This window comes from Neofelis nebulosa, chromosome 2, assembly GCF_028018385.1.
Source record: "Neofelis nebulosa isolate mNeoNeb1 chromosome 2, mNeoNeb1.pri, whole genome shotgun sequence".
In the NCBI taxonomy this organism is placed as follows: domain Eukaryota; kingdom Metazoa; phylum Chordata; class Mammalia; order Carnivora; family Felidae; genus Neofelis; species Neofelis nebulosa.
In genome coordinates, this window is record NC_080783.1 from 11,267,387 (window position 1) to 11,280,622 (window position 13,236).

At 42.3% G+C, this 13,236-nt stretch overlaps 2 protein-coding genes across 5 annotated transcripts in view; one reads left to right on the forward strand and one right to left on the reverse strand.

Moving 5' to 3' along the window:
• Positions 1-7,205, forward strand: part of LOC131496668 (thiamine transporter 2-like) — a 41,820-nt gene extending 34,615 nt beyond the window's left edge. For 2 of the 4 annotated variants that reach the window (XM_058702486.1, XM_058702485.1), the window contains exon 6: positions 5,006-6,111. In XM_058702486.1, coding sequence (XP_058558469.1) covers positions 5,006-5,179 — 174 coding nt within the window. In that variant the 3' untranslated portion in view covers positions 5,180-6,111. Of the gene's footprint in view, positions 1-5,005; positions 6,112-6,132 lie in introns of those variants that run through there. The other 2 variants (XR_009254622.1, XM_058702487.1) reach the window with 2 other exon arrangements.
• Positions 7,206-11,438: 4,233 nt separating this feature from the next.
• Positions 11,439-11,771, reverse strand: LOC131505702 (small cysteine and glycine repeat-containing protein 7). The gene has a single exon (XM_058719547.1). It carries the CDS (start codon positions 11,769-11,771, stop codon positions 11,439-11,441), a length of 333 nt encoding a protein of 110 aa, XP_058575530.1.
• Positions 11,772-13,236: the final 1,465 nt, after the last annotated feature.

The following is a 13,236-nucleotide window of genomic DNA, read 5'->3' on the forward strand; positions in this document are numbered from 1 at the left end:
ATGCTATTATTTTAAGTGCATGAAATGGGGATTCGTTCAGGTATCGGGCAGCCTCCCATACATCAAACCTGAAATTTTTCAGATGTGTTGAAATCATGGAATATTTGCTGGTCTCGATAGCTCAGATGAGCGTGTTCAGTTCACACTCATTACCTCAAACATGTGAGATACGTGTTCCGTCGGACTTAGGTTTCGCTGCTTTGTAAACTATTTTGGAATCTTAACCCAAAGAATAGCTGAAGGTGAAGCCAGATTTTCATTATCAAACAAAATACATGGATTTTCAATGAGTTTGGGTCCTGACCTTCAGACATTGTCTTGCTTTCCTACTCTTCTGTTCTAGTGGAAATGATCTGAATGCAGGTACCTTAGAGGAATTGGGGTTAAGGGATTGCATTTGAAGAAGGAGAAGAAGGGTGGATGTCCAGGTTGTTTAAGTTTAAAGTTTAAACAAATGTGAAAATATTAAATTAAGAAAGACTTTCATTAAAAGCTATGTAAGTTTGAAGACATTAAAATAAGAAAGGCCTCGTTCCATTAAAGCCATCGACTCGATATCGGAAAAACACTTGACACCATAGAACACCTAAAACTCCTGGATATAAATTGAAGATTTTTTAATAAATGGCTGAATTGGTAAGAAATAAGAAAACGCCCCGGAGGTCAAAGCAGGAACAGGAAACCAGATAGATAAGGGCACACCGGGTCTGTCATGTGCTCCAGCATATGTTGGACTGATTCTCCCAGTGACCTGGAATGTTGGTTTTAGTGGCAACCCCAAATCTACACTGTCAGTGAGTGATGAAATAGAACAGGAAATTACGGCGGGGGTGGGGGGATCTCCAGCAAAGAAGATGAACCGGGCTGATGCCAGAGGAATTTATTTTAGAGATTTGCTTCAAAAGCCAGCACTCACATAATTCCAGGGCCCAATTTCTACATGCTAAACGTTATTTTTCAAGCTGAGTATTTAAAGTGCCCCTGGTTGGTAATGGCCCCAGGCACTTATACGTGTCCAAATAAATGCTGTCTGGAAGACTGTCCTTCCATGCAGAAATCAAAAAACCTGCCGCAGATAAAATTCCACCAAATATGAGATTATGATTTTTTAAAAGTCCAAAATCATGCATAGATATAAAGTACCATGAGCAAGCCAACTGAAGTAATAAAGTATCAGACCGACAGAGATTTGAGACAGAGGAATCAGCATCAGAATGTAAAGTTAGATGTTTAACACGTCGGTACACAGAGGAAAATGATAACATAAGAAGGGAACAAGATACATCATGAATATCTGGGGGAAATAGAACTAACCAGAATTAGGAACTTAAACATGTTAAGGGCAACGTAGACACATACATAGGAAAAATTACTGAATGGGAAGAAATCACCAAGAATGCAGCACAGTGAGAGAAGTGGAAAAATTATTCATACGCATGGGGATTAAAATGAGAAAGTTCAACAAATACCTATTTCGAGTTCTTCGATGAGATAATAAAGGTAATAGAGGGGCACATGGGTGGCTCAGTCGGTTAAGCATCTGGCTTCGGCTCAGGTCCTGATCTCAAAGGTTTGTGGATTCAAGCCCCGCAGTGGGCTCTGTGCAGACAGCTCAGAGCCCGGAACCTGCTTTGGATTCTGTGTCTCCCTCTCTCTCTGCCCCTCCCCCACTTGCGCGCTGTCTCCGTCTCAAAAACAAATAAACAGAAAAAAATTGGAAAAGCAAATAAATAAATAAATAGGAGAGCAAGGAGCATCTGGGTGGCTCAGTCAGTTAAGCGTTTGGATTCTTGGTTTTGGCTCAGGTCTTGATCTCACGGTTCATGAGACCCAGCCCCACGTCGGGCTGTGTACTGACAGCACAGAACCTGCTTGGGATTCTCTCCCTCTGTCTCTCTGTCTCTCTGTCTCTCTCTCTCACCCTCCCCCACTCACTGAGCTCTCCCTCTGTCTCTCCCTCAAACTAAACAAACATTAAAAAATAAATAAATAAAACTGAGGGCACATTAAAAAATAATAAATAAATAAATAAATAGAAACGAGAGCACAGTGAAGACATTTGCAAACAAACGGAAATGGGATGAGTGTGTGATCACCAACAAACCTTTACAAAAGCAATTTCTCAAAGATGCACCTGAGGAAGAAGGAAAATTATCCCAAGAGGAAGGTATTTCCCAAAAGAAGGAATGTGAAAAAAAGAAAGAAAGAAAGAAAGAAGCAAAGAAAGAAAGAAAAGCAAAGAAAGAAGAAAGAAAGAAAAGCAAAGAAGAAAGAAAGAAAGAAAGAAAAGAAAGAAAGAAAGAAAGAAAAAGAAAGAAAGAAGAAAAAAAGGTGTGAGTAAATCAAAACACGAAGCATTTAAAACAGTTACATTTTACATCTTGAGGAGTTTCTTTAAAAGATGTCCAAAGTACCCAACAACAGTGATATCTGTCAGCAGAAAGATGTTCAGAACGAAAGATTTTGTACTGTTCCAGAGGAGGGCAGGAATTACCGATGGGCCACTGCCGGGGGGCAACACCAAGCGGGGAGCAGGGTGTAAGTTCCTCCGGCGGGGAGGTGGGTTTCATCACCTGCATTGTTCAAATTGCCGCAGCGTGACGATAACGACACGCAACAGACTTTTAATCGGTTTTGCTACAGTTTTGAAGTTCTCTGCAGACAGTTCTCCCCCTTACTGCCTGTACCTGAAGCATACAACAGCCACCAGCGTCAGCTTAACACATCATTGCTTTTTTTTAAGAGCTGCTATTTCAAGTGTAACTAGGAAAGAATTAGACGTATATTATGCAATTATTATACAGGAGAGAGAAATAAAGCATAGCACATGGAAAAACGGTCACACGAAAGAGTTCGAGAAAGGAGGGGAAAATTGAAGAGCGTGAGAAATAGGGAAAATAGGGCGGTAAAAAATACAAATAGGTTAATTATCGCTAAATAGTAAATTAACTCATGGGTTGAACTGCCAACACACAGGAAACAGGAGAAGCAGAAGAACTCATTAAGTGACGTCCAGGGATGTCACCCATAAAACACCAGAGTCTGGGAAAGGACAGGTTTCCAACAAATAAAATGAAGACCGATCATGTCTTGAGAAATTCAGCAATCAATCACGATGTGTGGATCTTCTTTGAAATCTGATTCATACCCAGAAACTAAAACTATTCTGAGACAAGCAGGGAAATTTGAGCCCTGACTAGACAATATTAAAGAATTGTTAGGGTCTGCCGTTGAGTGTTCGACCCTTGATTTCGGCTCAGGTTATGATTTCTGAATTTAAAATTTTAAATGAAAAAAAGAAAATGAGAATAAAAAAAAAAAGAAAACAATTATTTTTTTTAATTGTTAATTTTTTAAGTGTGATAATGATTTGTGGTTATGCTTTTGTGCATCTTTATTTTTATTTTTTTAATGTTTATTTTTGAGAGAGAGAGAGAGAGAGCGCGAGTGTGAGTGGGGGAGGGGCAGAGAAGCAGGCCCTAGGGTCTGAGCTGTCAGCACAGAGCCCGACGTGGGGCTCCAACTCCTGAGCTGTGAGATCATGACCTGAGCCAAAGTCAGAGGCTTAACCGACTAAGCCACCAAGGTGCCCCCGTGCATCCCTATTTTTAAAGATACAAACTGAGGGGCCCCTGGGTGACTCAGTCAGTTAAGCGGCCGAGTCTTGATTTCGGTTCAGATCACGATCTCATCTCATCCCATGAGATGGAACCCTGGGGCTCCATTGCTGAGCCTGCTTGGGATCCTCTCTCTCTGTCCTTCCCCAGCTTGCAAGCGTGCCCTCTCTTGCTCTCTCTCAAAATAAATAAACATTTTTTAAAAAGATATAAACTGAAATATTCATTACATGATATGATACTAGATTCAAATTAATCTGTGAGACGAAAAGGTAAGTGGTTGGGGCACTATGGAAGCAAGACTGGCTATGAGCTGATAATTGATGAAACCAGATCACGGATTTATGGGCATTTGTATACTATTCTGTCCACTTTTGTGAATGTTTATAATTTTCCAAAAATAAAAGTTAAGTGATTCCAAGCTAGACAGACCAGTAAAAAAAAAACAAAAAAAAAACCGAATAAATAAAGACAATAAAAATATTTTCAGGTTAGATTCTTACAACTATGGTCTATTTACAGAAAACACATCTAAAATGGAAAGACATCTAAAGTTTGGAGTGGGGAGGGAAAATTCATATGATGCAAACAAAAATTTTAAGAGTTAACATAGTTAAATTTTTTAAAAGACAAAGCATAATTAAGTCGTCTTGATCTATATATCTAAGGAGAGTCGTTAAAAATGACCAAAAGTCGGGGCACCTGGGTGACTCAGTCAGTTGAGCATCCGACTTCAGCTCAGTTTATGATCCCACGGTTTGTGAGTTTAAGCCCGTCATCAGGCTCTCTGCTGTCAGCACAGAGCCCACTTGGGATCCTCTGTCCCCTGCCACTCTCTCTGCCCCTTTCTTGCTGGTTCTCTAAATAAATAAATAAATAAATAATTTTTTAAAAAATGATTCAAGGTTAATGTATTATTCATTAGTAATATATCTGGGTTCTAAAATTCTACATATCTATTAATATTTCAATATTTTGGATAGGAACACTGTCAAGCATGTTACGGTCTAAGAAAAAAAATGAACTCCCAATTTCATATACTAAATGTGAATAGAAAAAAAGGAAGAAAAACGAGAAGGAAGTCCAAATAGAGTCTATATAGATGGAGAACTTCAGAACTACGGAAACAGTTGACATTGATTGAATTCTACTATGTGGGTACTTTTCTGTGCACCCTACATGTAATAACTCATCTAATCCTCGCAACAAATGTGTAAATATGGGTATTATTGTAATTTTACAATTTGGAAAACTGAGGCAGAGAGAAGATCCATGATCTGTTCAAAATCTCACAGCTAGTAGTAAAGCATCATTACCTACCTGTAGTGTTGAACATCCATTTTTATATCATTCATGATTTCTCTCTTTTTTTTTTTGTCTTCTTTTAGTTTTTAATCTATGGGAGTTATTTCTCTGTTATTGCTGGAATTTTCCTAATGAGAAGCGTTTACATAATCTATTCAGCCAAATGCAGACAGGGAAGATGTAATTCTACTACTGACCAGAATCCACATGATCCAGGGGACTCCATTTCTGATATGAACACAGTGACGCAGTTTTAGCCTGGTTTCTCCTATCATGGACTCAGAAGACGGACTGTTCTGAAAATATATGGCGCTAAACTACATGGCATTTTAATTTTTTGTCCTAGATTAAGACACCGTAAAAGACAGAATTATCATCAACACTACATCAAAACCTCAGCTACGGGCTGGTGAGCAGGGTACAACCAAAAACTGGAGTTGACCAAGTTGAAACCAGCTATCTTTATGGCCTCGGTGAGCAACTGGGACCCTAAAAACTATTTGAATACTTTGAAGTCCATCCCAAAACAACATGGAAATCAGACAAGTGGGACCATCCAAAAACAGAAACATGAAATATCCCAGAGTTAATGATATATATTAGCTTTCTGTGCCCAACCTCATAAAAGTGTGATTTGTTTTGATCTAGGTAATAAAGAAGTTTCTAGCACAGGTCTGATGCATATTAAATGATCAATACGTGATAACCGGGACTCCTGGGTGACTTGGTCAGTTAAGCATCAGACTCTTGATTTCGGCTCAGGTCATGATCTCAGGGTCATGATATCGAGCCTCGCATGAGACTCTCCACTGACGGCGCGAGGTCTGCTTAAGATGCTCTCTCTCCCTCTCTCTCTCTCTCTCTCTGCCCCTCCCCCACTCACCTGGGAGCACATGCTCTCTCTCTCAAAAAAAATAAAATATGCGATAACCATATTGTATTCATATTGTATACTACCAAAAACGTTAGAATGGGGAAAATAATTTAATTCCCCCAAAATGAGGCCAAAAAATTAAGGGAAAATTTTTCCTTAAACTTTACCATGACCCTGCATGAAAAGACTGAATGTTGTAATGATTTCAGTTCTTCTCAAACTAATTTATAAGTTTGTTGCAATTTGTGACGGTCTTATGTGTCCACTTGACTGGGCCAAGTTTCTCATTGATTCTAATAAGCACTAATGGAGGTATTGCTGTGATGTATTTTGCAGATGTGATCAAAGTTCACAATCAGTTGACTTTCAGTAAGGGAGATTATCCTAGATAATCTAGATGGGACCAATCCAATCAGTTGAAAGGCCTTAAGAGAAGAACTGAGCCTTCCCAGAAGAAGGAGAAGTTCTATCTGTGGACAGGAGCTTCGGGTCATGCCTGAGAGTTCTAGCCCACGCGTCCTGATGGCCTGCCCTATGAGTTTTGAACTTAGCCTCATCAGCCCTGACAATCAAGTAAGCCAACTCCTTGAAATACATTTTTTTACTATATGTGTCCACTGGTTCTGTTTCTCAGGTTGAATCCTGATTGATACAGATTTTGGTACCAGGAGTGGTTGTAGAGGACACATCTACAAGGCCAACTTTTCTGAACTGTTTCTGGGTTTCCTGGAACTGGGTATCTAATCTAGTTAGGTTTTAAGCCACCATGAATCTGTTTCCGGTCATAAAGAGACCACTAACAGTCATGGCATGATGTAGTTTTAGACATACAAGTGTCACCATTGGGCCCTCCTAATCAAATACTACATTAGTTTCCTAATGATCTTATAACAAACTACCACAAATGGAGAGGCATTAAACAACAGGAACTTATTTTCTCAAAGTTATGAAGGCTAGAAGTCTGAAATCAAGGTGTTGGTGAGGTCCTACTTGCTCTCTGAAAACTTGGTCTCGGGGAGGGTTCTTCCTTGCCTCTTCCTAGATTTTAGCAGTTTCTGGCAATTCTTAGCCTCCCTTGACTTGTAGACACATCACTCCAGTCTGTTCTTCTGGTGTCACATGATGTTCTCCCTTTGTGTCTGTGTCTCTATGTCCAAAGTCCCCTCTTAGTATAAGGAGACCAATCATGTTGGATTTAGGGTTGACCCTAATAAAGTTACGTTAATAGGTTCCAGATGAGCATAAATTTTGGACGGGACAATATTCAGCCCAGTTGAAATACCTATAGGAGGTGAGATTCTGGATTGCTGTGTATTTGTCAGTTCAGGATGTTTTACTTAACCTGAAGAGAATAATGGAATTGGCAGGCTGCTCCTGGAGCAGTACACACACACACACACACACACACACACACATATATATATATATATATATATATATATATTCTCACTGGAGAAAATAAGGGAGCAATAAGGATGACCTCAGGGCTTCAAATTCCCAGCTCAAAGTGCTGCATTAATGACCTGAAAGCTCTAATATCATCCCTGAAATAAACACAAATCTCCTGCAGCCACAGAGCTGAGATTTCTGATAACCAGACCCAGAGTCTCATTCTGCAAGTGGCTGATTTACAACATAAATTGAATTCCTAACCCTGCAGGGTGTCTTCTGATAAAGTGAGGACACTTGTTGGGAATAAATGAAATCCTGAAAACTGGAATGGAGACATATGGTCAGATCTCAATAAAGCTGGGGACATCTGACCCCTAGATCTGCCAAGTCTTTGCCCTTAGAGGCTGCCCTTCCCCCCCTGCTTAACGAGGGGTCCTATAATGGCAGCTGTTTCAGCAGGCCCCAAAAGGTAAAATACAAAATGTATGGAGAAGCATTACACTCCAAAAGAGACACATGGTTCCCCCAGCTTGTATAAAAACCTAGAAATCTAGATAATATGTGTGGAAATGGACCTTAAGGATGTAGGATCATGATAGAGGGAACATAAAGTTGGATCAAGCGGAATTTGTTGATATGGGTTGCCAGTTTGGTTGGTTAGCTGAAACATGAAGCCCACCCTAAAGAAGTTGAAATGCCAGAAGTGCCTTGGTGTGCTATAGAGGAAGGTATTCCAAAGCTTAGGCAAAGTATGATATTAGAGTGGATTTATCATGCGGATTTGTTCACCCAACATGGGAAGGTCCAGAAGACACATCTTTTACCATAACTTTGAGAATATATTTGTGAGAGCAGCCCAGCGTTCTAGAACTCTGTGGCTGCTTTGCTCTATGGGTCAGAAATTCCAGTGGGAGCTGCTACCCATGAACTGGGGACATTCAAATACAATGGAGATGATGGGATCCCAGGGTGGCAGGAGCCACATGGAGACATTGAGTTGCTAAAGACAAGATGGGTATTGTTACCATATGGACAATGGAGCCAAAGCAGTGGTCAGAATAGTCTACCTCATGGATACTTGTGGTGTTGGCTGGTTGGTATCCCTAGAAAAGAAGTAGATGAGCAGTTTACCAAATTCTTACTTGATCTGCGTGAGCGAAAGGGTTCTAATGAATTTTAAGCAACTTAATATTCAAGAGCAGTCATAATGGAAAATGCTACCATTGCTTCGTGATAATTTGGAGTCCGATGTTTTTTAGAGTAAAAAGCTGCCTAAAATCTAATCCATCCAGGAGTGTCTGGAATTTAAACCCAAGGTAAATAAGCTTGAGGGTGGTAGAAAGAAATCCTTGGGCATAGGAGGCAGGACTTTTCCCATTGGAAAAGTCTTCAAAACCCTTTTCTCAGATTAGTTATCATGTCGAGACAAACAACTTCAGTTTCTACTCTGGGACTCTGTTTCTCTCTGTTGTATACTGAGTGAGCAGCCAATGTCTATCTTACAATTCACAAATTCTCTCTTTGAGGGTGTCTTATTTTGTTGATTTTTTATTTCAACTCACGTATCTTTTTATTCTTGAGATTTTGATATCAATCTATTCTTGTTTTTACCTGTATTTTCACTATAAATCCTTCTTTTTTTTTTAATAGAAGTCATTCGCTTACTTATTGTCTTAAAGATCCAAAAATATATAATTTAAAAGACACTGTTAGTTCTACAAAGTCAATTTAATCTGAAATGAATTCATGTTGCAAGCTTATTTTGTTGTCCGTTCTTAACATTAGATATTTTCAAATGTGTGTTAGTTATTCAGCATTATATAACAAGTTAACCCAACCCTTGTGGCTTAAAACACTCCACATTTATTATCTCACAGTTTCTGAGTCCCAGGAATCTGGGCACATCGTAGCTGGGTCCTCTACTTCAGGGTCTCTTATAGGCTCCAGTCAAGGTGTTGACCAGGCTGTGGTCATGTCAAGGGGGCAGGATGCTGACTGGGCCATAATGCATTTCCAAGTTCATGTAATTGTTGGCAGGATTCAGCTCCTCGTGGCTACTGAGCTGAGAGCTTCAACTCTTTGCTGGCTGTTGACTGGAGACTCCCCTTAGTTCCTGGCCATGTGGGCCTTTCCAAGATGTCAGCTTGTTTCATCAGAGAGTGCAAGCCAACAAATCAAGAGTTGGCTTGAAGATGGAAGTCACAGACTGTTGTAACCTAATCAAGGATGTGATATCCTGTCACTTTTGTGGCATTCTCTTCACCTGTACCTAGAGCCAGCACATAATGAAGAGCAGATGATTTCACAAGAGTGTGAACACCAGGAGGCAGGGATCATTGGGCACCATGTTTGAGACTTCCTACTACAAGGAGGTTTTGAAATTTTGCCAGCTTCCTCTAGGTGAGAGCTGTTTTGCTTCCCCTTTCATTTCTTTTGCTTTCTCTCTCCTTACCCCAATTATTGCCTTGGCTTTTACCTGTCTAGAAGTTTTCCTAGAATATTTTCCTGCCCCACCTCCAAGCCCCATCCCATAGTGTAGTGGGATATCATAGATTGTTCTCAAGCCTACAGATAATTTAAGACAATTTGTGACCTTGGGATGAGGTCCATATGTCTTTGATGGATACCATTTCACAGGCCAGAGCCCCAGGTGGAAAAGAGTCATAGAATTTTTTCAAGACGAAAGGGGCCCCACCCTGGCACAAAATCCCAAAAGTTTGCCTTGCTGTCATCCCCTCTCTACATCGAATATCTGATCTCTGTGATCATATTCCCACTCTCCTCATGCCTACAGCGCACTTCTAGACCCTGACCCCAGCAAGGTCATGAATACAGCCTTGCAGTCAGCATTTCCATTCTATGTTTGGTCCACAGAAATAGTTTGCTTGTTTTTGAGCCTAGCTATGTGGTTCATTTATTTTATTAGAACATGTTATCTGCCATAGCTTCCCCCCTACCCTTTCTGGACAGATACATCAATGTGTGAAAATACTGGATCACCGTGATCCAAATTCTCGTCAGCCTATGGTCTCTACTGCTAATATAACAGCTGGAAAAAGCTGTAGAAAATAATCAGAATAAGAAAAAAGGAAAGGAAAGGACAAGGCGGGGAGAGAAGAAAGAAAAGAAAAGAAAAGAAAAGAAAAGAAAAGAGAAGAGAAAAGAAAGGAAAAGAAAAGAAAAGAAAATGGAAAACAGGAGAAGGGAAGAAAAAAGAAAAGAGCAGTTTACCCTCTTGTTGTAAATGAAATTGAAGCAGTGGAAGAAAAGACTTCCTCACTCAAAGAAGCACTGAAAACCCCCTTTTCACTGGGCTTCCTTTCATCAGATCTCCCTTTCATGTATCACTTTTGCTAGAGGTAGTTCAGAAGACAGAGGCACCAGGAGAATTTACAGCTCGAACGCATGTTTCAGATTTCTGTAATTGAACGTTGCGGTGTACTGAAAAAGGTGAAAGAAGAAAACTGTATGCACAAAACAGCAGAAAGAAGGGAAGGAAAAGATTGAATGTGTCAACAAAAGAGACCCCGTGCAAAGCCCAGATGGTCTCAGGCCCACCATGAAATTCTGTATTTGAGTCCTGATGGGAATGCCCACGGAGGGTTCAATAGGCCACTAAAGGGGTATGTCCGTCCATACATCGACACAAAGGAACTGGACCTCTGGGGAGACGGCACACTGGGCTATAAGGGAGTGAGGGGTCTGTGAGGAGGGTGAAGTTTCACTGAGGGGAGATATTGGTCCCCAGAGACCTGGAAGGGGCTTCTAGGACCACCCTTGAACGTGCTGCCACCGTTGGGCTCTTAAGACTTACTGCAAAGATAAATTCTCTCGCAATCTTCAGCACAAACCAGGATTCCACGCGCCCAAACACAACAAAGGCAAAAAGAACACTTTTGATGGACTTCTAGTTTTTATTTTATTAGGAAATTTAGACAGGATTATGCAGTGACTAAGAACACAGAAGAAAAAAGGGGGAAAAACTATGCAAGAAGACGAGAAAAAGTGGGCAAAGACAGAACTGAAAGCCAGTGGACAGTCCCAGCCAACCAGGTATTCGGAATCATGACTTCATTAGTAATTTGCACAATTGCTCTGGTGCTGGGCTGCATACGGATTTCTTCCATTAGGTCATTTCTCTTGGTTCGGGGACTTCTGATCGAAGGACTTAAGGCACCGAAGAAAGACAGGAAGGGAGTATTTTCAAGGCGGGGGAAGAGGAAGTCTTACCAGCTCTGCACACCGCAGCCTTAGCTGCAGCCCTGCTTCTTGCAACAGCACGTCTGCTGACAACAGCACTTCTGCTGGCAGCAGCCCTTCCCGCAGCCACACGAGCCGCAGCCACACGAGCCGCAGCCACACGAGCGGCGGCAGCAGCAGACCACGGGGACGCTGCAGCAGCCCCCGCAGCAGCCGCAGCAGCAGGGACAGCAGCTGGAGCAGCAGCCCACCCGGTAGCACCGGCACGTGGTGCAGCTGCCGCAGCCGCCGCCGCAGCCGCCGCCGCAGCCACTACCGCAGCCACCGCAGCCGCCGCCGCAGCCGCCGCAGCCACCGCAACTTCCGCAGCCACAGCACCCCATGGTGTCGGCAGAGAGGACTCGGGAGAGGGGAGGAGGGAGACTCAGGAGGTGAGGGAGGTCTGGTGCCGCCTCCTGCTGGGGGAGGGGCTTATATACCAACCCGGGAGCAGGAGCAGGAAGACACGTGACCACTTCCTTGTTGCTATTTGGCTCTATTTACAGGGAAGAATCGCATCATCTCTTATGTGCTTCCCTTTTAGATATCTTTGGCTTCATCACCTGTGTAGTTTACTGTTTAAATAAACCTATATTCCAGTTTAAGTTTAAAACACAAAATCTAGGGAATCCTCCTGGGAACCAGGAGCGTGGTGAGGCTACCAACGGGGCCAGGCAACATCTCCATCTTCCCAAGCCGCCTGTGCCCGCGGGGCGTGCGGACCACACCCGTCATCAGGCAGCCCCTGGGTCAGGTGATCTGTGAGCTCTGAGGGAGCTGCTACAGTGAAGGTCAAGGTGTCGTCCCTGACCTCAAAGAGCTTGGGATAGAAATGACCCTGGGAGCTGGGGATGTGAATTGGCAACAGATTCAAAGGTCACTGCCAAGGCCAGATGCCATCATTGCATTTGTTGGCCAGGGGAAACTAAAGATACCATTGTGATTTTTTTTTTTTTTTTTTTTAATTAGGCTCAGGGCCAGAACTTACAACCCTGAGATCAAGACCCGATCTGAGATCAAGAGTTGGATGCTCAACCAACGGAGCCACCCGGGCGTTCCAATAACAGTATTTCTATCCTTTTTTTTTTTTTTTTTAAACAGGCTCCATACCCAATGGGGGGCTTGAACTCATGATTCGGAGATCAAGAATCAGATGTTCTACCGCCTATGCCAGCCAGGCACCTTGTCATGGTGATTTCTTATACCCAGGTCATACTGATTTATTTTATTTTATTTTATTTTATTATTTATTTACTTTTGAAACAGAGAGGCAGAGTGCAAGTGGGGGAGGGGCAGCGAAAGAGAGGGAGACACAGAATCCAAAGCGGGCTCCAGGCTCTGAGCTGTCAGCACAGAGCCTGACGCGGGGCTCGAACCCATGAATTGGGAGATCATGACCTGAGCCGAAGTCGGATGCCTAACGGACTGAGTCACCCAAGCAACTCCTGATTATTTTAAAAATGGAAATAAATCCTCTTAAGAGTCTGCATTTTAATGGTGTAATCCTCGGTGTATTTTGCTCTGGATGAGGAATTAGTTTTTGGCTTTGACATCAGTTGATGTCTGCTAAGGAGGCTGACCTAGGCAATTTTGAGAGCAGGGTGGTACCTTGGGGGACACAGGTGCAGAGGCCTGAGAAGTGAGGAGAGGCCTGATGTGGGGAGAAAGAAGTGTGAGATGTGGTGAATGTGTAGCTGGGGTCCTGTGGGGTCTGAGGGCTAGCGACCAACAAGGAGGCTGGAAAAACAGAAGACAAAAGGATGAGAGCAAAAGCGGGCTCTGTACTGTGTGTGTTGATGGAGGGCACTC

Coding starts and splice junctions, on each gene's coding strand:
- LOC131505702 (XM_058719547.1), bottom strand. CDS start 11,771: ATGGGGTGCTGTGGCTGCGGAAGTTGCGGTGGCTGCGGCGGCTGCGGC.